This window comes from Rhinatrema bivittatum, chromosome 16 (assembly GCF_901001135.1).
Source record: "Rhinatrema bivittatum chromosome 16, aRhiBiv1.1, whole genome shotgun sequence".
NCBI lineage: Eukaryota > Metazoa > Chordata > Amphibia > Gymnophiona > Rhinatrematidae > Rhinatrema > Rhinatrema bivittatum.
Window position 1 is genome coordinate 35,165,223 of NC_042630.1, and position 24,576 is coordinate 35,189,798.

The 24,576-nt window shown below is 44.7% G+C and overlaps 1 protein-coding gene across 2 annotated transcripts in view; it reads right to left on the bottom strand.

The window, feature by feature from the left end:
• LOC115078117 (SLAM family member 8-like) overlaps positions 1-24,576 on the bottom strand; it is a 60,064-nt gene that overhangs the window by 21,933 nt on the left and 13,555 nt on the right. For both annotated transcript variants that reach the window (XM_029580774.1, XM_029580773.1), the window contains exon 2: positions 7,938-8,276. In XM_029580774.1, the coding sequence (XP_029436634.1) occupies positions 7,938-8,276 (339 nt within the window). The remainder of the gene's footprint in view (positions 1-7,937; positions 8,277-24,576) is intronic.

Here is a 24,576-nt window from a genome sequence, read left to right on the forward strand (position 1 = left end):
GAAAAAGAATTTTCTCCGATTAGTCTTAAATGTGCTACTTGCTAACTTCATGGAGTGCCCCCTAGTCTTTCTACTAATCCGAAAGTGTAAATAACCGATTCACATCTACCCGTTCTAGACCTCTCATGATCTTAAAGACCTCTATCATATCCCCCCTCAGCCGTCTCTTCTCCAAGCTGAACAGCCCTAGCCTCTTCAGCCTTTCCTCATAAGAGAGCAGTTCCATCCCCTTTATCATTTTGGTTGCCCTTCTCTGTACCTTCTCCATCGCAACTAATTCTTTTTTGAGATGCGGCGACCAGAATTGTACACAGTATTCAAGGTGCGGTCTCACCATGGAGCGATATAGAGGCATTATGACATTTTCCGTTTTATTAACCATTCCTTTCCTAATAATTCCTAACTTCTGTTTGCTTTTTTGACTGCTGCAGCACACTTAGCCGACTATTTTAAAGTATTATCCACTATGATACCTAGATCTCTTTCCTGGGTGGCAGCTCCTAATATCGATCCTAATATTGTGTAACTATAGCATGGGTTATTTTTACCTTTATGCATCACCTTGCACTTACCCACATTAAATTTCATCTGCCATTTGGATGCCCAATCTTCCAGTCTCACAAGGTCCTCCTGTAATGTATCACAATCCGCTTGTGATTTAACTACTCTGAATAATTTTGTATCATCTGCAAATTTGATAACCTTACTTGTCGTATTCCTTTCCAGATCGTTTATAAATATATTGAAAAGCACCGGTCCAAGTACAGATCCCTGAGGCACTCCATTGTTTACCCTTTTCCACTGAGAAAATTGACCATTTAATCCTACTCTCTGTTTCCTGTCTTTTAACCAGTTTGTAATCCACGAAAGGATATCGCCTCCTATCCCATGACTTTTTAGTTTTCGTAGAAGCCTCTCATGAGGGACTTTGTCAAACACCTTCTGAACCACTTAGGACATTTGATAAGTGGTATATAAATTTATAAATAAATAATTCCCCTAATCCTATTCAGTATTGGGTCTAACACCTTTGACAATAAGTTTAGGCAGGAAAAGATCATTTTTGCTGCCCCATGCTCAGTTGCTGTGTAACAGAAGCGGACCCTTGTTGTTGTGGTTGGCACTACCTAGGGAACAAGCCCCGTAGGCCCACGCTGACAGCTGGCAGATGTAGCCTGGGATGTGACTGGTCAGGGCTTCACCTTTGCCAGCCCCTTTCCCCACAGGTTGAGCCATTGAGTTCCGGGGGCCAGCAAGACTTAGGCGAGTCTCTCAGGATATGGACTGGTAGAAGGGCCAGGCCAGGCTCAGTAGCAAGCAAGCATAGTCAATGTCCAGGATCTAGTTGGATCTAGAAAGGAGCAAGACAAGAGGGACTGATGAGACAAGGCTGGGCTGGACAAAACAAGGTTCGGCAGGCTGGAGAAACAAGGCAGCAAAGCAAGGACGAGACAATGCTGAAGCAACTTGCACTGCAAAGCAGGACACCCTTTGCTGAGGCACTGAGTGAGTATTCCACGGTGTTTAAATGGCTTGACATCATTGGAGCATGCCTCATACTGTTTCCTGCCAATGTGTGCGCATGTGCCCCAGGAGTAGGTGGCATGTAAGGAGCCCTATGGCGGTCTTCTAGCGGTATCCTGGTTTAGGTGTTGGGGATCAATGCAGCCAGTTACGGGGCTGTCCCACAACCAGCCAAACGAAACAGGTTGGTAAAGTGCATGTCACTGATTTTTTTAGCATATTGTTATGTGTGAATTTATGTGTGGGAGATTTTGTTCACCCTTCCTGCCAGAGGTAGAGGAGAAGGAAGGAGAATTTCCCCCCTCTTTGCAGAATGTTTTTGGATTCTTCAATCTTTCAGACTGAAAAATCCCAGAATCATCTAAAAGAGCTGTGAAGAAAAGGACTGGATACCAACTGGAAAGAAATTGGACCCCACACTGGAGTTTCAGGCAGGAGAGGTGCGGAGAAAGAAGGCTCAAGCAGTGGACCATAGGTATTTGGAAAGGAAGATCCTCTAGGGATAGGAAAACCCATTCCAGTGCAACTCAGGCAGTCTACGTTCCATCCAAGGGAAAACAGGAAAAGATTAAGGGACCAGAGATACAGATCATTTTGGACTTTGTTTATTGTTATGATAATAGATGTAGCAAGAAGAGGAATGTACTGAAAGCCACTCAAAACAGTAAACTTATTCTGAACCCCCTACTCATATGTCCCAACTCTTTATTGGCACTCAGCAGTACAGAGACTAAGAGAATGAGTTCACATCCACGGGAGAGACATTTGCACTACGCTTTGGGCCTTGGAGGTCAATCCTCCCCCCTTTTGGAGAACACATGCCAGAGTGTAGTGGAGCTGTATGTGGACAAAGCCCTGGTACTGAGTGTGCCCCTGCTTTCATAGTTACACCTAGGAGAGAGACAGGTGTGACACCAGGTGCACACTGGCATTCTGCTCAGGGGCTCTGACCTAGGGGCTAATCTCACTGGGGTCTACACAGGGAGTTACCTGAGGGGCTTGTCAACTGCATGCACACAGGACTGTCTCGGGAGGCTTACCCAGTGTAAACACACACACACACATATTCCAACCATTGGGATTATATATGGGGGCTTGAACCCAGGAACTTATTCCCCACACAAATAGCCATACACAAACTTTCATTTAGTACATCTTGGTTCCAGTATTTAGGAAAGTAGGTTTATTTGAGCAATAAGAGGACAGAACAAATAAAATCAGATCATACAGAAGAATTAGTTGCTGCATATATATAAAGCTTATACGTTTCCAAAGGATCAGTCTGTGCTATCACGTCCGGAAGCGCTCTCTCCCTCTCTAGCTGTTATTTCTCCTTATACACTAAATGCTTGGGAAACACAGCAATACTCCCTCCCTCTGAGTTCTTATCAGGCACAGCTGTGTGGCCTTCATTCTCTCTCAGGCTTTAGTATCAGTTAATTGCTTGCTTTCTTACCATAGACCTGGCTCTACAGTTCTTAGATTCTTGGCTGTTCGTGAACATTTCAGAGTGCAAAACAGTAAGAATGAGTTCACTCGGAGGTTAGCCAGTGGTCTTCAAACTGGTCTGGGTGAGATCTCGGAATCCATACAGCCTAACCCCTAATACATCCTCAGCCAGAGTAGTCAGAAATAACTCCATTCCATTATCCCTGCTAATTCTTGACTGTCCTTCTCTCATCCCTTCTTTAGTGAACACTGAACAAAACTATTTAACATTTCCAATTGCAGATTTTCTGCTCTGTCAGTGCCCTGCTTTTGCCTGGGCACTGACAGAGTGCCCAGGCAGAGGGCCTCAGATCGATAAGCAATCACCCTGCAAAGTGACAATAATCATACACCAGAGGTACAGGAACTGGTTAATTTGAACAGTGTGCTTCGGTGTCTCAGAAGCACCATTGGTTCCTGTGGGTGTTAAGTGAAACGTATCAAAGAAAAGCCACAGAGGATATAGCATGTAAGTGCATGTGCATCCATGTCAACCACAGTTTGCTCGAACACGGCAGGCTGCACCAATTCTGAGAAGGCTTCAGCCACTGAAATCATGTTCTAGCCTTTTTCTGGTATTGACTTGTACAGTACTACAAAAGAAGTGTCAGCAGGACAGTAACCAATGTATTTACAAAAGCAGCATGTGGGACAAAATCTAAGATTTCAATGAAAAATATTCATCAACTTATCTGCATTTTTGTCCTAGTGAATTTTTGTGCTTTTGATAAGTGCCAGATTGACAGCGCTGCAAACCAAAGTCAGCCATTTATCCACAGAATAGGTACAGCACAGGCAGCAGCAGTGCCAGCAACACATACACACACACAATATTTTGCACATGGACTGTCCAAGTGGTCTAACAAAGCTCTGATAACCGCACCTCTATAAGATGGCCTATTTAGAAAGACAAAAATTCACATTTCTGTTTACATGGCTAACAAAAAAATCATTTGTAGTAAGGCAATCTCTAATTAAATCATATCACTGAAAAAAAAAAAAAGCTTGAAACGCTGACCAGGTGATGCAGTTACAAAGAACCTTCCTGCCCTTCACACCTGTAAACATTTATTACAGCATCAACACTTCTTAAGCTGCTTAAAGTTTGTTTCATGGCCAGAACTGCCAAATTAGAGAGATGCTATGGTCCAGTTCAAGACCTCAGTTCATTCTTTTCCAGTCTCAGTTTTCAAGATGCTACCCCTACAAGGATAAGCCAAGCTATCTCAGTGCTGGGATGTGCAGCCCCCAGACACCACCGGTGGACAAACATAAGAGTTTGGGGCGGGGCAGTGGCTGGGAATTTGAAACTCTGGATTTTGACTGCATGCGGATCCTTAGGAGGTTCCATTGCCAAGTCAGTTGCACACTTTCTCATTTGATTAAGAAGCACGCTGGAGACGCCAGGGCCAGTAAGCATCTCTAATTGATGTGCAGTCAGCGTCCATAACGCTATTAAACCGTATTTTGAAAGCCTGCTCTGCTGTGATTTTGAAAGCATCAGAGTCCAGCCTTCTTACTGTTCTGATCCGTTTTCTTTTTAGGAAATTATGAAATAAAACCCAGGGATTGAGCATGTTTTCCTGCATCCTTTACAATTTCATTTGCCTCTTCACATGACTGGATTTAGGATTATGGCCCCATAAACAGAGGCTCAGAGGTGGAGATTTTGCCCTCAGAAATCAGACAGGCGCAGAGGAAATCAGTTTTTGGATGCTTTCAGAATTTGACACCCAAAGCATGTGCCTGTATTACCTCTGCCTAAATCCAGCCATGCCCCTTCAACATACATAGGTTGCAAATGATTCTGCAATCTGTTTACCAGTTTTGCAGCTAGGATTAATGCACAATCCTTTACCTTGCAAAGGTGAGAGATGTAGTCAACATTGCTTAAAATGTGTTCCCACATGAGCAGTGTGCAAATCAATTTGAGGCTCTCAGTTGTTGGGACTTGTTTGTGCTGTTATCTGATTTAATGCCTAGAGAACGCCAGCCAGCTGCTGACACAAAGACTTGATAGCACAGGCTTTTGATGACCAGCTGGTATGACTACGGCTTTTCCATGTAATCTTAAGAATACTGGTTAAGATTTTCTATTTTAGAGTATTTTATTCAGAGAGGAAAAGGCTGCATGAACTCCAAACAGATTCAGTGAGTGTGCTGAATGTGGAACAAATCTAGTCAGGTCATTCACTTGCCTGTGCCCCTGTATACTTTACAGCCATGTCTGCTGGGTTGTCATATTCCTGTCTAGATCTAATTCATTGCCGATTAGCTGGGCAATGAGACCATCACCTGTCTTCCTAGTTACATTCAAGATAATGGAGAAGTACTTAGCCAGGCTAATTCATGTCTGACAGTGTTACCAAGTGTTGCGGTCTGCTCCGCTTCCCCTCTCTCCGCCTGGGCCGGCGCTTACCTTCGGGTCAGGGAACGCCGCGCTCACCATCCTCCGCCTCCCAGGGATGCACATAGGCCCATGTGGCCTCCGCCATTTCCCTGCTCCGCTTGCAGTGGCCTCGCACGCGAGGACGGACTCTTTGTGCGCCCAGAACCCGGAAGCCTGGCTCCGCCCGCAGTGATGACGTCACCCGCCACCCAGATATAACCGGCGCTCAGACTATGCCTCTTCGCCTTGCAACGAGGTTCACTACAGTCCTGTAGCTCTGAGTTGCGTTCCTTGCTGTGTTCCCTGCCTGCCTTGACTTCGGTTCATCCTGACTACACCTTGCCTGCTGCCTGCCTTGACTTCGGTTCATCCTGACTACACCTTGCCTGCTGCCTGCCTTGACTTCGGTTCATCCTGACTACACCTTGCCAGCTGCCTGCCTTGACTTTGGTTCGTCCCGACTACGCATTGCTCCGCCACGACCCTGGACTCCACGTCAGGCGCCTCTTGCACTTCGCCTGTGAGATAGAGTTGTCTCTGCTGTTCCCTAAGTCCCACGGTGCTGGAACCCTACGGGCCCCTCCCGGGGGGTTCCGGGTGCCCGGGTGAAGAGCTTGTGCCAGCCCTTGTCATCTGTGGACTTCCTGGTTCTCTGTTGCTGGACTCTCCCTTGGGGGCCCAAGTCCCAAGGTACCGAAACCCTATGGGCTCCTCCTGGGGGGTTCTGTGTACCCGGGTGAAGATCCTGTATCAGACTCTATTGCTACTAACATCCAGCCCTCTGAGTCTTGGCTCCGCCTCCCGACCTACTCCGCCCCTCGGGGTGGGTTGGCCCAAGGGTCCACTATTCAGCCGCAGAACCCGGCCGCAACACCAAGAACGTTTATAAACTCATTTTGAATTGCTGATAAACAGGAAACTCTTCCCATCTTGTGATCAGAAATTGGAACTGCTAACACACACTACTGATTAGAGCAGTGGGCTAAGAACCAAGGAAGCCAGGGTTCAAATCCCACTTCCCTCACTAATGCTCCTTGTGACCTTGGACCTTCACTCCATTGCTTCAGGTATAAACTTATATCAAGAGCCCTCTGGGGATAGGGACCTACTCCCATGTAAAACCCGAACAGCAGGACTGAAAGACACAGACAGACAGACACACACATACGCACACACACACACGCACACACACACACGGTGTCCGAGCTGGTGTAGTCTGTGGCCTTTCTGCTGAGACTGCCAGCAGTGGTGTCAGTTAAGTGCTGTGGGCCCCCAGGAACTGGACTGAGACCACCAATATATTTCACCTAGGCCACCAAACGGCTTTCAGATGGCAAGGACTTTGAGTCACTGCTGACTGCAGAGGAGCCCAGTCATTGCAGTTTCCAGTTGGCCACAATTTCAGAACAAGATTTCAAAGCAGGGCATTTCCACCCCAGCCCTGATTTAAAGAAATTGTGAGGCAGCACTGGATAAATTGTCGTCCAATTCTTTTTTTTTTTAATCTATTTTCACAAACCCCATTCCTGAAGGTACAAAGTTTAGATGTGATCCATCCTGGAGACCGGGCAGGGTGAGGGTAAGGGGGTCGGTAGAAGGGCAGATGGGGAAAAGCAGAGAAACAAACACAGATGAATAAATTAGAAAGCCAAAGCATGCGAGCAACCAGGACATCCCTGAAAGTGGAAAATAGAAAATGGCCACAGAACTGGAATTAAAGTTTTTGTACAGATGTAACATGTTTTAAAAAAACACAATGGTCAGAAAAAAATAAAATATATATTTATTTGTTTGTTTTACAAGGCCGCAAATGAAAATATTTGTAATAACTGAAAAGCAACTTTATATGAATTTTTTTCTCTCAGAATAAACTGTGGGAGAATTTTTAGTACAAGATTTAAAACAATTTTGTATGCACACCTTTCTCAGTCTTGAAGAATCAAATTAAGTTGTAGTTTTGCTAAGTCAATAACTGCCGCAGGCATTTCAGCACTTCCCAAAAGTTTTGTGGGGGAGGGGGAATTCTGAAATATATAAAGGCTTTTGCTCACACATTCAACATTTCCATTGTGAATTTTTAAAAAATTCACAGCTCTTTCTCTTGTAGATACAGCAATGTGAAGAAAATTAGAATGTATAAGGCTCTTTTAAATTCCAGCAGTGTCTCCGAGCATTACAATTTAACAGTCATGCAGCCACCTCCAGTGTGCATGGCTTGGAAGCTCATTTCTGATGCCCAGCCTGTGTGGTAGCTTCTGAAGGGGATAGAGAGGAAAGGAGCAGTGTTTATCTGCATCACCTAATCCTTGCAATAGCAGTGCACACTCCTACTTCTGCCCCGATACTGACCGTCAATACCTGGCCTGTGCGAGCAGATTGTGTAAACAGGGAGATCTGGGACCCTCTAAAAGGGTCTCCTGATCAGACAGCGAGCTTGCTCTGCCTCCGATTGTTTGGGCTTTTGGGTTGTGAATTTTGTGAGCATGAAACACTATCTGTTTGAAAATTTGGCTAAATATAGAATAATGATACTTACCATAGACAGTGAGGTGAAAGTCTTGTGATACCACGGTCCCTGTTGTAAATCTAACAAGAGCCTGAAAAGTCCCCGTGTCCCCCATCTCCAGTCCGTCAATCCTCAGCGCCGTCTCATTCTGCATCTTTAGTCTCTGGTGAAATCTGTTTGTATAATTGTATTCCTCAAGCATTCCGTCTTTCGATTTCCCAATGGACACACGTAATCCAGAACCAAAGAACCATTCTATTTCTTGTATACGTCGTCCTGGGATTTCATCAGGAGGAAGGAGGACAGATTCTCCCCGAATCCCATTCACCCAGCGAGGAGGCGGATTCTCTGCTTGGACAATCACAACATCTGGGAGAAGAGAAAGAAGGGCAACCTCAGAATTAAGTGACTAACAAGGAATGGACACAAGCTGTCATGTTGGCCAAGTCTTCTGTGATATCACGACATAAGGGGACAGAAAGGCGCAACTAATTCATAGCAGTACCAGCACCAACTTCGGCCAGCCAGGACATCTACGATGTTAGCAGAGGCTTCTGTCCCTGGTCACTATCATGATCAGAGCACAGAGACCATTGCTCCAGGGACCGGACAATGAACTTGTCAATAGTTAAAATGGAAATAACCTGAGACTGTTGGGTGCAGAGGGACAGTAGCTGGATCCATCCTAGAGAAATCTTATTGTTTTCAGACTGTGAACTTTTATTGGACCAACACTATTTTTGCATAATTTTTACATTGGACCAAAGACTGCAAAGAACCCAGGTAGGAATTCGGGAAATTAAAATATCAAGGTGTAGATTTCCAGTTAACCACTCAGCAGCTAGATAGCTGGCTGGATTGCAGTTGAAAATGTGCCTAGCTGGCTAGTTATACTGCTGCTGTTTCTGGGCTCAGACATAAGTGGCTAAACTTAGCCAGCAGGCATTGAGAATTTGCTGTAGCCAGCTAAGTTTTTTCTCCACCCAAGCCATGCCCCCAGGAATGCCCACTTTACAAAGCAGCTGTATATAACTGCCTAATGATAATAGGGGGCAATATTTCCCTGCTCTGTGGGGTTTAAGGTTTTGAAATGCTGGGTCTAGCTGCCTAACTCCTGAAATAAGGTGGCTGGATCCTTTCCAAAATCTACCTCCAAGATTCAGCTCTCACGAGATGATCTTAAAGATGATAAATCAGTCTGCCTTTCTTGGAGGTGGGGGGAGGGGTAACTTGGTGGGTTCCTTCTCTGGATTTCCAGTTCAGTCAGAAGCAGGGTTGGCATCTGGCACCACGAGCCACTGCCCAGGGCTTTTCCTCGCAACCCACTGAGCCCAGTCACTGCAGCAACAGTCCTGGGCCAGGGGCCAAGGCACTAGAACTCCTTCTGGGAGCCTGAAATCACGGGCCCTAAACCCAGCCACTGGGTGTCGCCATTGCATGATGAGTGGGACTCCCCCAGTCCCGGGTTATCTGAGCCAAGCATTGAACAGTGGCTCCAGAAATGTTTGTATTAGGGGGCACAGTGAATGTCAGAGTGGGCAACCACCAATTGCTTTCCCTCCATCTAAACAAAGTAGTTTAGCTAGACTGGGGGAGCAGCTGGGGAAGCAATCTTCTTGTCTGGGGGGAGTCCTCGCCCCCTCCTCTGCCTTCCCTCTGGAGTCACCCCTGGAACTGAACCCAGCTCCCTCCACACGGCCCTGCCACTGATCCACTGAGAGGGCCCCATGGGAGGCAGCCTTTATCTTAACTTGGAGTCTGCTTAGGAAGAGCTTTTAGGACAATTTCCTGTTTACATTGCTCTCTGCATGAGGCCCACCACCAGAAAAGAAACATTAACTGGAACCTTGTGATTGCTTCACAACCCAGGAAACACAAACCAGAAGCTGCAGGATTTGATTAGGAGCCCACGGACTTAAAGCAGCACAGTCCTCCTGCATCCTGATAATGCAAGGGGCGATCGCAGCTTACAAAGAAGTCCAAGGCAGGCACCCACCTCACACTGGGCGAGGGGGGGGGGGGGGAACTAGTTCCAAAGCCATTTCTGCAAGTAAACAGTGATTTATGCCCCTATGTCTGCCATCTGGAAATTGCCCTCCCTCACTATGGCTGAAAGCATGTGTGGGTGCCCCACAACGCTCCTACTCTTTGTTGCATTTAGAGGAGGGGCTAGAGTTTAGATCAGGGGAGGAAAATACAGAAAGATTGCATTTTCACCTCCATGGAAGTTGTTTTCCACAGAAAAAAAGTATCTATACAACAAATAGGGGCAGTGACCATGGCCACAGAAAGGGAAGGATGCACATACGTTCTCTTTGAAAACTGGTGCAAAGAGATAAAAAGCAGCCTCGGATTTTGTCTCACCATGGACAGTTTGAAACACGCCCCCTAAAACGCCATCTTGAATAGCTCTGATTACACAGTAATATCAGCAGATCCCTTTGTGTAAAGCACAGAGTCAAGGACTCTCACTCTCCTGGGACTTGAAAGATCATAGAGTCAGCAGCAGGGTCAGGATTAGAACTCAGGCACAGGATGATAAACCGGCTGGCCCTGCTTTTAACATCTCATTTCAAAGACAGCAGCATCAGCCCTTAGTGTAAGCACATTGATATTATCCTGCACTTGTTAGTTCAATAAAGGGCTCGGAGGGAGGAATGCCCCTGCCCCCACCCCTCACCACCAAAACCAGTCATCCCATTAACAAGGTACTGGACAGAATGGCTGGGTGCATTTTCATAGGTGTCCAGAGCCCTTTCATCTCAAGATTGCCAGTTTAAACCCACCAAAGATCAGCAGTGATCAAAAGTGGCAACCTGGATGAAATAAGTCCGATTCCCACCTCCCAGTATCCAATTCACTAAAAAATGACATCCTTATAATTTGGCACCACACCAGTATCTGCAGTTTCAGAAGAAAGCTGGAGACTGAATGACCATCTCACGCTTGGAGGTGGCCTTTCCAAACTGTCCCTGAGGCACAGAGGTGAGGGCAGCTCACACTGCAGCAGGGTATCTGTGCTCTGATTCTGGTTCCTCCAGAGAAAGCAAAAAGGATTCTCTACCTTGTTAAAAAACACAATCTGTCTGCTACATGTTTGTATTGGTGCTCGAAATTGACCTAAGCTCTCACTAAGCATGCTGATTCACTAAGTTTGTTTCTGAAGAAGAAACCTTTGGATTTTTTAACCAATTTCAGTCATTATCCTTCTTTTAACTCAATATAATAGGTTTTTTAAACAAGGAAATGATTAAAAAAAGAGAGATTCTGTGCAGTGAGCAGGGTCTATGACAAATTTCACGGTTGCAAAGCCTCAGAAACCTTGCTGCCTTATTATTTGTCAGCTTCACTCCATAGTGAATCATATGCCTGGCATACAGCAATACATGTATTAATTAATACCAGACATGAGCAGAGTGAATCATGGTTACGTCTACTCAAATTTGTAAGTCAACTGGTGAACGAGCTCTCGGGAGGCTCTTGTCCTGTGGTATGGCTCTCATGCAGATGCCTCACTGGTTTAATGACTGTTAACCCCTTGGAGTCTGTTTTCCTGCAGCACGGAGAGTAAATACAGTCAACCACAGCGGAACGGTACAACACTTTGCAAGCTGATGCAGGGGGCTTGCCTTTATGGGTCGTTTTATCCTCCATGGTCTTGTTCCCCACGTGTCCTTCTCATAAATCAATGATCAGGAGTGCAGCTGAAGTCCCAGATTTTGCAGGAATCTGAGAGGGAATGCAATGTGAATTTTTCTGCTGAGGCACCACTGACAAATTGCACCTAGGCAACTTTTTAAGGCCTTGTTGCCCTGAGCAGGATTTGAACTGGGACCTAAAGGTATGTAGCACTGTGACAATTCCTTTCAGCAATCCATTCCACAATCCCATTCTGTCTATGAGCATTTAGTTAATTATTTGATTAACCACTTTTCCATAATAAAAATTGAGTGCTTTACGAGAAACAATAATAAAACAAATACAGCACATAAAACAGTACATATAAGGAACAACTGAATACTTAGGGGTGAATTTCCATAGACTTGCACAGGAGTTGTCTGAGTCGAATCACCATGTATGTGGCCTCTGTGTACGGTAAGTAAACTTTCAGACATGTGGGAATACAGGTTTATTGTCACTGATATATGGGAAGTCTGCATATGCAGAGAGGGCATTTCAAGGGTGTTCCGGGATGGGGTTTGGAAGGACACACACATTTACGAATTTTATAAACCGTACATACATCAAACATGCTTTTACGTCCACTAATCAAACCATGAAAATAGATTAGAAATATAAATATAAAGAGAGAGAGAGAGAGAAGCCTAAACACAAAATCAACTATGAATTTTCTAGCAGTCAAAAGCCTGGAGTAAGGAGCCACCTCTTACCACCCATCCTAAATCTCAAGTCATTATGCTCCTGTCTGTGCTGCAAAGGAAGAAGGCCCGACAACTACAAACAGAGCCGTGAAGAGTTTCCAATTCAAGAAGGTAAAGGCACAGTAAGCAGATCCAATGCAGAGGTTTCAAGGAAGCAAAACATCCAACAGATACGTGGAACTACCCCTATGCAACACCTAAGGACAGTAGTCGACATTTTAAACTTCACTGTACATGATGTGGGAAGCTGAATCAACAAGGGGGTCACGTGGTCCTGCCTTTTTGCCCTTCAGATAAATTTAGCTTCCATATTTGGAAGCAGTTGAATAGCTGGCAAGCCTTGAAATTTAAACAGTTTAGGATTAGAGAATGAACAATAACGGCAAGAACTTGGTTTTCTAATAAAATTCTTAACTGGCATAAATATCAAAAATAGAAAAGCAGAGTCCCAATCACAGTTGAAATTTGGCTATGCATACTGAGTTTAGAGTCCAATTTGATTCTGAAATTAGAAATATCTTTACAATAAATATTCATTGAAAAATTTGGAGAGGAAGTTACCTCTGCTGACCCACAATACCTCTGACATTTGAGGATTAACATTAAATTTATGTCTTAGAAGTCAAGAAGAAGACTTGCGATACTTTTCTTCACTGCTAAAGCTACACAGCTGCTCCCCCATGCTGTGCTGACTTCCGGGCTCTGACGTCGGTGGGAGGAGCCCCTAGACGCACACAAGATCGGCGTCCTACGGCGCTCTCGCCGTCGGCGCGTTGCCAAAGCCGCGAGCCTAAGGGGCGAGTGCGGCTTTGCTGGCTTAGCCGGACGCAGACGGACCACGACGGAATTCCCAGAGGAAAGTTACTTATATTTGATCAGCAGCCATCGGGAACTGGTTGGAATTTATATTGTGTCCCAAAGATCTGGATTTGAGGTACTGTTCTTCAAATTTTTCCTTTAAATATACCTGGTTGAGCTCCTTTGGTAATGCCACATACCAAAAGGAAAGGGAAACTAATTACTTCTACCCCAGTAATTAGTTTAAACCAACCAAGTATTCAAGATCTTTTTGGGAGATCCAATATATTGTCACCAGAAGGCGGGGTCGTTGGAGTTGAAGTCCAGGAGCAGGGACTAGACACCCTGACCCATGAGATATCTTTGAGCCCTGGTGCCCCATTGACACCAGATCCACCTACGAGAAGAGAAGGAGGAGAATTAAAATTTGATGATTCCCAGATCCTGAGCTTGAACATCTTACCACCTGATGAACAAGGAGTGTTAAGTAATTTGAATCACTCACCCATAGCCTCTGGGTCTCAGTTCTTAAAAAATCAGAAAGAGGACTTGAATACCGTGGTGATATCTAAGGAGAAGGGAACGGAGGGAGTTCGGGGGGAAGAAATGGCTGGGATACCTGTTGTTACATTTAAAAAATTTTCATTAGAAGAGATAGGGAACATGATTATCTCTATGCAGAAATCAATTAGTGACTTAGCTACAATGGTACAAGAGGGATTGAGTGTTAATAAAACTCTGCAAACAAAAGTAGAGAAGGTAGAAAATTCAGTGAATAGTCTGAGTATAAAAACTGAAGAGATGGAGAAAATACAATTAAATTTGATTAAATCAGAGAAGATTCATATAGAAAAATTGGAACAAATTGAAAATCAGATTAGAAGAAGTAATTTAAGAGTTCTAAACTTTCCTATAACACATTTACTCTCGCCCCGAGAATTGTTTAAAAGTTATTTAATTAATATATTGAAATACACTGAAATAACTTTGCCAGTGATATCCAGAATATACTATGTCACTCAAGCTAAAAATAATTATGGTTTAGGAAAACAGAACCAGGAAGAGGTGAAAGAGGATATAAATTTATCAGAACTCTTGGAGAAGTCTTCAGATACTGAAATAAAATCAAGAGCTACATTAGTTGTCCAATTTGCAGACATTTCACAAAGAGATATAATTCTTAGATTATATTTTAAACATCAGAGTTTAAATTTTCATGGTTATCCTATTAGGATTTTTCCTGATGTGTCCTTAAATACTCAATTAAGAAGAAAATAATTTCTAGTATTGAGGGAACAAGTTACACAGCGGGGAGCTAAGTTTATCTTACGTTTCCCTTGTAGATGTATTGTTCTCTATCAAAACAATAGATATATTTTTAATCAGGTTGACCAGCTACGAGCTTTCCTGGACTCCTAGTCCTATAGTATCTCCTAGTATAATATGGGGGATTAAGAAAGATATGGATCAGACACATTATCTTTGAGATTTTTCTTTGGTATAGCCTGCTCAAATTTCTGTCCACCAGTTTCTGCAATTACTAGTGAATTATTTTTTCTAGAATGCACAGAATGTAAACTATGTTTTTGTTAAAATTAAATGTAAGTTTCTATACACAAGTTAAGTATACAAAACTGTGTATTTCTTTTGTAAAATGGAAAGATTAATAAAAATTATATATAAAAAAAAAAAAAAAGAAGTCAAGAAGAAATAATCGCCAAACATAGATTAGAATTATTCAAATCCTCAGTTTGTGCTAGATCAACATAGGCAACTCATTGTGTATCATCTGCCAACCTCCCAACTACACCCATGACGCTGGATCAAAGTCACCAGTTTGGGTCTAAAATCAGTCCCCAGGGCACTCCATAAAGTAACGGTCTTTCTCCTGGAAGTGTGCAACCCCAGTTAGCTCGATAGGAACACTCAAATAGGAACGACCTAAACCACTTCAAAACTGGGGACAGGCAACTCTGAGAACTGCAAACAGGCCAGGTTTTCCGGATAGTCACAATGAATATGCAGAAGTATCTGCATACAATGGAGGTAGCCCATGCAAATATAGCTCATGCATATTCATTATGAATATACAGGAAAACAGAACTGTTTATGGCTCTTGAGGGCTGAAGTTGCCTACTCTTGCTTTAACTCTCTATACATCACCACAAGTCTATCTCACACTAACAAACAACTAAATACTTTTATATGCATCATTGTCGGCCTCCTGCCCATTCCCATTAGTTAGAGTGGATTTGTTACCTAAATAATGTGTTTGTTGTTAGTACAATAGCAGGGAGATCCCTGTTTTATACCCTTCCCACTCACCTGTCCTCCAGGCACTCAAACACACATCTATAATATATAGACCTCAAAGACCCTGCTCACCAATGTGTAATGGGACAAATCAACTACACACAGGTTTTACATTGACGATTGATCTGTTGTAAAGGCAGCTCCAAACAATCAAGGTGATTTTTCAATGGGGGAATATTGCCTAAAAGACAACCTAAGCCTCACCTGTCTGAGACATCCAGAGGTCAAGAAGTTCAGTTTGGAGAGCGCAGAAGAGCAGCAGGGTCTCAGAAGGTTAAAGTGATGCTTTCCAACTTTATCGCCACAAATGGAGGTCGGAGGTCTTTTTTCTTCAGCCTTGATGCTAAAGGTGAGGAAAGCATCCCTGAAACACTGCCGAGAGTCTCCTGACTTGGACTAAACAGATGAGTCACCTGCTGGCTCCTCAGTCAGAAGACAATGGGCAAAGACCAGTTAAACTACCAGGGGCCGATGCAAAACAGTGCACTCAGCTGAGTGCACTATTTAACCGCGGTTGGTTGCACATTTTGGATGCACATCCACAGCCCCTTATGCTATAAGGGGATTAGTGCATCCATAAAACGCGTCCAATGCACAGTGAAACTAATAGCGCTCATCACATGCAAATGCATACTGATGAGGCTATTATTCACCCCACATGCAGAAAAAAAAATGTGCGCCAGGCCCGCACATTTTTTTGCTCAGAAATTAACGCCTGCCCAGAGCAGACGTTAATTTCTGAGGAGACCAAAAAGTTGTACAGAAAAGTAGAAAATACTGCTTTTCTTTTCTTTTTATAATTTAAAGATTAATTGTGATCAGAGAGAACAATAACAGCCTGTACTTATTGATACAACAAACCGATATTTGTCAACAACATGTTGCACTGGAGATGGACCCTTGGTCTGGTGCAGGATTGGTACGGCCCTCTGGTCGGACCCAAAGAGCACCTGCCACCAGGAGGCGGAGCACATGAGGAGACAGAGGCTAGCTGGAGCTTCACCAATACCAGTCCGGGGTTTCTGCGGATTGAGCCCTTGGGTACCCGGACCACCTGGGCTTAGATGGGCCTCTGAGGGTCTCCGGAGAGGTAGCGAAGAGGTGTGCCCACCAAGAGCAAAGGTGTGTGGCTGAAGGAGAGTACAAGAGCTAGACCGGAACAAGGAGTCCCGGAGACCACTGGAAGAAGACAGGAACTGAAGGTCCTACGGTCAGGATAGGCAGCGTCTATTGGTGTAGCTTGATGTAGGCCGCAGGCAGCGTCAGAGCAGGCTGGTCTGGAGGTCACAGGAGAAGCGAAGAGAGTGACCGAATGGAGCACAAGGGTCACAGACAGAGTATCCGTCTGAGTGTGGTCAGCCAAAGCAATGGTCAGTTTCAGGTATCAGTCCGAGCGTGGTCAGTAGCAGGCAGAGGTCAGTTCCAGGTCAGTCCGACCGTGGACAATAGCAGGCAGAGGTCAGTTCCAGGTATCAGTCCGAGCGTGGTCAATAGCAGGCAGAGGTCAGTTCCAGGCAGCGGTCAAACATGGTCAAAGGTGAGCCGAGGTCAGTACCGTGAACCAGTCCAAGAAGGTACAGCTGGGTAGCGGAACGTGGAACAGGAACAGATGCCGGAGCACAGGAAGGACCACGGGAACACAGGAATGCAGGCGCACTGGAGCAAACACAGGAACACTGGAACAGAAGTAGGAACACAGGAACACTGGAACAAGGACAGGAACGCAGGAACACTGGAACAGACATAGGAACGCAGGAACACTGGAGCAAGGACAGGAACGCAGGAACACTGGAACAAGCACAAGGTCATGGAACACGAACACGGATGGCAACTAGCTACTCACGAATGAGTCGACCCATTTGCCAAGGCGAGGTTCTGGGGCAGGTACCTCGCCTTAAGTAGTGAGCTCAGGTGACATCATCTGGCAGCGCCTAGCCCAAGGTTCCCACCCTGGGCCCTTTAAATATGGTAGCGTGGGCCGCACGCGTGCCTAGGGGTGGGGCCGAGGACGCGGAGCCCTGACGGGAGCTCCGCTGTGAGGCCTGCGAGGAAGACCCGTTTGGGGGAATCATCGGGGACGCCGCAAGCTGTCTGCAGACGCGAGGGAGGGCTGCCAGGAGCTGGAGGAAGGAAGCACGAGGTGAGCAGGCCCGGTCGCAGCACCAGCACGGCCGGGACGCGCAACACAACAATTATAACATGTACCAAATTTTTACAATCATAATGTCCCAACTCCCTCCCTCGCCCCTCCCTAGGTTGTCCAATATTTTTGCATAATATTACATCGTCTCATCATATCTCGTGGTTTTATCTGTGGGAAACGTGCAAACAAAAATGTACAATAAAATAAAGAAGCCTTTACATTTCCCTGTGCCTTGGAGCAGATTATTGTTTAAGAGAAGGCGTAATATCCAAAGAGAGGAATAATCGTCAATTTTACCCCACAATTTCACGATTCATTATTATTTGTTGATAACCATTGTTCATACGGCTTCCATGTTTTATGGAATTTCTCCGACGTGGCATGCCGCGTGGCTATCAGTTTATTGAGGTAATAAACGTGGGCTAATTTCCGTATCACATCTGCAAGTCCCGGACACTCCACTTGTTTCCATGTTGCAGCTATAACCTACCGGGTGGCAATAATCACTTGGGCTGTTAATGTCTGTTGGTTTCTTTCCAAATTCTGAATTGGAAGTGTGAGTAGGCAACATTTAATGTCTTTAACGACTGTGTTCCCTAGTAAGTCAGACAGGAACTGAAAAACAGAGTCCCAAATTTTAGCAACTCTAGGGCATGTCCACCACATATGTTGGTGTCCCAACTTGTCCACATTTTCTCCAGCATTCAATGGACACATTGGGGTTCATCTTATCTAATTTATTAGGTGTTAAATACCATCTATATAGTAGTTTGTATCCATTCTCCATTAGTATGGAGGACACTGAACTTCTCTTAACACTGAAGAAACAGGTATCCCATTCTGCTTCTTCTAGAGGATTACCCAGGTTTCTTTCCCATACCCGAATGTGATTAGGAATATTTTTCTCTTTCCCTGCCAGGAGCGAATATAGTTTTGAAATCAATTTCTTAGGCTTCCCCACCGTAAAGCATAGGCCTTCAAACAGTGACCTTTCCAGTGACAATTGAACCTTGGCATTAGAGGAAAGGATACAGGGTAGATTTTCAAAGGGTTGCGCGCGTAAGATACGTGCGCAACCCCCGAAAACCTACCCCTGCCTCCCCCTGTGCATGCCGAGCCTATGTTGCATAGGCTTGGCGGTGTGCACAAGCCCCAGGACGCGCATAAGTCCCGGGGCTGGAGGCGTGACGGCGGTCCGGGGGTGGGGCCGAGTGCAGGCGTAACTCCACAAAATAAGGTAGGGGAGGGGGATTTAGTTAGGCTGGGGGGGTGGGTTAGATAGGGAGGGAAAGGTGGGGGGGACAAAAAAAAAGTTCCCTCCAAGGCCGCTCTGATTTCGGAGTGCCCTCGGAGGGAACGGAGGCAGGCTGCTCAGCTCAGTGCGCGCAGGTTGCACAATTGTGCATCCCCCTGTGTGCACTGACCCTGGATTTTATAACATGTGCGTGGCAGCACGCGAATGTTATAAAATCGGGCGTAGATTTGTTCGCGCCGGGTTGTGCGAACAAATCTATGCCCGCGCGTATGTTTTAAAATCTGCCCCATAGTATACTAGTTGTAAATACATAAATTTATCTGTGGGGGACAAATTATATTTGTCCCTAAGTTGATCAAAACTCATTATATGTCCCTGCTCCCATAGTTGTCCCAAAGACCGTATGCCTAATCTATACCAATGTTGGAACCTTCCGGGACCAAGGCCTGGTGGAAAGTTTTTGTACCTTGAAATATTGACTGGTCTCCAATCAGGCAACCTTTCCAATTATCCCACAATTTGAAAGTAAATATGGAATAAGGGGAAGTAATTTTCTCAGTTAACCTGCTATTTCTTGGAAGCCAAATTTGGCCCGCTAATTTTATTCCACCAGCTAATGTTTGCTCTATAGCAACCCATTGTTTTATGGGCTCCCTCAAATGCCATTCAACAAGTGCTTTCATTTGCACTGCTAGGAAATATTAATATATTTTCTCTTAAATCCTTTGACTCCTTATGAAGGACCTGGTAGGTACTTTTACTCTCACTTGTATTATACCTGAGTTACAGCAACCAAGTTCTTGTTACCTTTAGTTCCTTATCACTTTGTATCTTCTAGTTTCCTTCCCTTTACACCAGATGAATTCCTCTTCCAGGTTCTTCCAGAATTAAAGACACCACTCTCTCAAGGATTTGGTTACTAAGGGCCATCAGCAACCAGTGGAACAAAAAGGGGAAAAATCAAACGAGAGACAGGAAGGGTGGAATAAAACTTCCTTGCCTCAAACACAGGAGATAATCCAAAGCGAGGTAATTTAACCTTGAAATTTCTCTGCATTGGGTCACTGTCAGGTCTTTACTCTGAGGGAGAGATAGCGCACTGCAGGTCTTTCCTACCCCACTATCCAGGGATGCCCCAATCCACTGCAACAAGGGGGGACCAGGATCTCACAGAGAAAATCCCAACTCCTTTCCCATAAATAAGGAAAAAAATTGTACAGCAGGAGCAGTGAGCTCTTGTCTGCAAGAAAGTCCAAGTCAAAATCCACGAGGATTGATGGTGCTTGAGGATGATAAACAGCTAGGTCACACCATCTGCAGCTCCCACATGGGGGACTAAAACCCAAACCTCTCTCCACTATTCCAATACTGAACCTCCCCAGTTAAATGGTACACTCCTTTAATGGGGGAAACCAAAGGTTCCCTACATAAAAAATAAATTGAAAGGCATAAAAGAGATGCTGAACTTCTTGTGTGAGCAAGTCCATAAAACAGAAGTAGACTCTGCTGGAAACCGATATGTAGCTTATTTGTTCATAAACGTCTGCACAGTTTGTTACTGTTATCAATACATGAGTATAAATAGCCTGTCACTAGAAACTGGTGGGTTTTTTTTTACCTTATCAATGTACCATTATATGTACACTATTAGCACCTGTACAATGAAATCCTCCTCAGTCTTAGGAGATAACGTAATAAAACATGACATGGTCCTAATAGAGGAAACCTGAACAGGCAAAGATCCAACTATACCCTGTCCTGCAAGCTTTGAATAGATGTTAATTTCAGCCATAAGGAAAAATAAATACACAAGGGAGAAAATCAGGGAGGGCTCATATTCTGTTAGAGAGAGGAATTAGCAGAATGTGTTGCACCTAGTAAAAACAGGTGAAATACATTTGTGGGTTAAAAATATCAAAAGACATTGGTTTCAGCAGGCTGCAGCTCAAGAGGCAGCGGGTAGTTTAGCATAGCAGGATAGAAATTAGGGGCTCAGCCCAGGCTGTCTGGATGCTCAGCCGCAGCTGAGTCTGGCATTCAGATTGCCTAGAATGAGTGCAAAGTGACCACAAATTAGAAACAGAAACCTTCAGACAGAAACTGAACTGGAAACTCCAAGAAGCTTGACTCTGTATGCAGTGCAACACTGCAGAAATAGAAACAGAAGCAGTGTATTTCCCTCCTGCACTAGGAAAAATACAAGAGATCAATATTCAAAGAGTTTGTCCAGCTAACATTTGGAATTACACTGAGAAAACCCAAGATTTGAATATTTCCCCTGCTTGGCAACATTTGCTCTGGGCAACTCATTACTTGCACAAAAACCCCCAAAAAAACCTTACCCGGATACAAAACCCCAGATCTGTGGAGCAGGAGTGATTGGGGAAGACTCTCGGATGAGGTAAGAAGGGTTGGAGGTGAGGTTGCCACTCGGTGCCATGTTGGGAAGGGGCGATGCAAGCTCCAGAGCCCAGGGGGACTAAGAGGCTGATGATAAGAGCCTTTGAGCTGCTCTCCCTGTGATTGACTAATTTTAGTCTTGTTGCTGGTAATTTACAAGCTAACAAAAGGCACCCAGTTATCAATTTAAAAACCCTAGATTTTAAAAGACACCAAATAATTTACAACCCTTTAAACCGAGAGACATACCTACTCCATAATCAGCTTTAAAATTTTAGCAACTTAATAAAATGAAGATGCAGACAATAGTCCAGCAGCAAGTTGGGGGCTATCCAGTCTTTTGCACCGAGTGCCACATGTATGATTATCTGCCTGTTGACAAGATGAATGTGTGCATCCAGTGCAAAGAGCTTTTGGCTCTCAGAGAACAAGTCTGATCTCTGGAAGCCAGAGTGCCAGACCTGGAGACGCTGAGGTAGACAGAGAGGATATAGAGGAGACCTTCAGGGACATAGTAGAGCGGTCCCAACTCCAGTCAAGCAGCTCTTGACTGGAGACTATCACCTCTCATTCTGAGGATGTGTCTCCAGAGCCGTGTGTCCAGGAGAGAAGGGTTATGATGGCCGTTATAATGGGTGATTTTTTTTTTTTTTTTCATAATTTTCCAAAATTCTAGTCAAAACTTGACATACACAGAATATCGAACAATCTTAGAAAGAAACAGAAAAAAAAAGTACAAGAAAATAATACAAGCAATCGTCCTAATGAGACCTCAAGTAGGGGACTGTATTAAAATAGAAATATCAATATAATGGGTGATTTGCTCATTAGAAATGTAAATAGCTGGGTGACTAGTGGGCATAAGGATTGCTTGGTAACTTGTCTGCATAGTGCGAAGTTAGCAGACCTTATGTGCCACCTATGTAAGATTTTACAGCGTGCTAGGGAGGAGCCGATTTTTGTGACATATGTGGGTATCAATAACATAAGAAAGTGCAAGGAGGGAAGTTCTGGAGGCTAAATTAATGCTCTTAGATAGGAAACTGAAATCTAGAACCACCAGGGTTCTAGATTTCAAAAATGCTCCCCGTTCCATGTGCAGGATCCCAGAGGCAGGCTGAGTTCCAGAGTCTCAATGCACAGATGAGACAATGGTGCAGGGAAGAGGGTTTTTAGATTTGATAGGAACTGGGGAACATTCTGGGGAAAGGGGAGCCTATTCCAACAGGATGGACTTGACCTTAACCAAAGTGGAACCAAGCTACTGGCACTTTAAAAAGGAGATAGAGCAGCTTTTAAACTAGATGATGGATATTAACAGAACAGGAAAATTAGGGCATCCCAGTAGAGAGGTTGCAATAAATGTTAAAATAGCCCATGTGCCTTTAAGTAATGAGCAGACAGAGCAGAAAGATTCCAAATTATCACGTCAACTGATGAGCAGCTTGTCGAAATGTCTGTAAACAAATACTATAAATCTAAAAAAAAATATTTTTATTTATATTCCGCTTTTTGCAGTGCTTCAAAGTGGATTACATTCAGGTACTGTAGGTATTTCCCTATCCCCAGAGGGTTCAAAACCTAAGTTTATACCTGAGGTAATGGAGGGTAAAGTGACTTGCCCAAGGTCACAAAGAGTGACAGCAGGACTCAAACACTGGTCTCCTGGTTTGAAGCCCACTGCTCTAACCACTTGGCTACTCCTTGTTAGAGTATATAAGTATTGGATGAAGAGGTATATGTAATTAGCATCTCAGAGACCTGGTGGAAGAAGGTTAACCAATGGGACACTGTGATGCCAGGGTACAAATTATATCACAATGATAGGATGGATCAAATTGGTGGAGGGGTGGTGCTATATGTTAAAGAGGGCACAGAGTGACAGGATAAACATTCTACAGGAAACAAAATGCATTGTAGCATCTTTATGGATAGAAATCCATGTGATAAGGGGACTAGAATAACACAGGGGGTGTACTACCATCCACCCAGCCAGAGTGAACAGACAGACAATGAAATGCTACCAAAATAGCAACACAGTGATAATGGGTGATTTCAATTACCTCCGTACTGACTGGGCAAATGTCACATCAGGACATGCTAAGGAGGTAAAGTTTCTAGATTAAATATACTGCTGCTTCATGGATGAGCTGGTACCAGAATTGACACATGATTTAGAGAAGGAAGTGGTGGTGTTGGGGCCACTTGGCAATAGCGATCATAACATGATCAAATCTGACTTAATAACTGGAGGGAGGACACTAAGGAAATCTACTGCTATGGCATTTAAATTTCAAAAGGGAAAGTATGATGAAACGAGAAAAATGGTTAGGAAAAACCTGAAAAGAGCAGCTGCAAAGGTCACAAATTTACATCAGACATGGACGTTGTTTAAAAATATTGCTGTGAGTGCGGGAAAGTGCTGTCACTTGCTCAATAGTGTGAGCCCTTGGACCATGGCACAACCCCAGGGTATGGCTCCAGGGTATATGCCGTGGGTAGGCGAGGTGTATCCGAGCACAGGCTGGACAAGCTTGGAGACCTGGGACATTCGGACCTCCGCTGCATCTTTATGCACGGGAGTGAGACCCAGCAATGCAATGTTGGTTTCTAGGGTAGCCCTCTGGCCACTCGACAGCTCTTTCAGACCTGCTGCTTGGGAACAGCGAGTGTGTCAGGACAGATGGAGGTTGAGGACAGAAGGACATGAAGAAGGTACAGAAGACTGGGACGAGACGAAGATTCAGGTTAAGGTTCAAGCTCAAGGTTCTGGTTTCAGGATTTAGATGCAGATAGAGCGCTGTGCTGCAGCATGCCCTACATAGTCTGTGGGCTGGTCGTGGACCATGTCACAAGCAAAGCAGACTCCAGGCTTGGAACATGACAAAGACTGATACTGGAAACATGACGTAGACTCTGGGAGAGTTCTGTCCCATGTGCGCCCTACACAACCCATGGGCTGGTCAAGAACCACGCAGAGGTGGAGCAGACTCTAGCATAGACTGTTGGAAATGAATGGACGCTGGACCAGGAATAGGACTCAAAGATTCAGCAACTCAGAAGCAGGGATGGGGCTCCAGCGTTTAAAAGTAAGGGCTTTCTGGAGACTTGAACAGTGGACTTGAAGGAAGGCCTTTGTGCCACGAGGCGTCCTACACACCCGTGAGCTGGTCATGGACCACAACAGTGGCACACCTGGAGAAGTGGATGAAGAGAAGACCTGGAAGCAGAATGAGGAGATGAAGACTGGAACATCAAGACGCAGGAACAAGTTGAGGGGTAGATTTTAAAAGCCCTGCGCGCCAGCACACCTATTTTGCATAGGCCGCCGGCGTGCACAAAGCCCTGGGACGCGCGTAAGTCCCAGGGCTTTGCTTG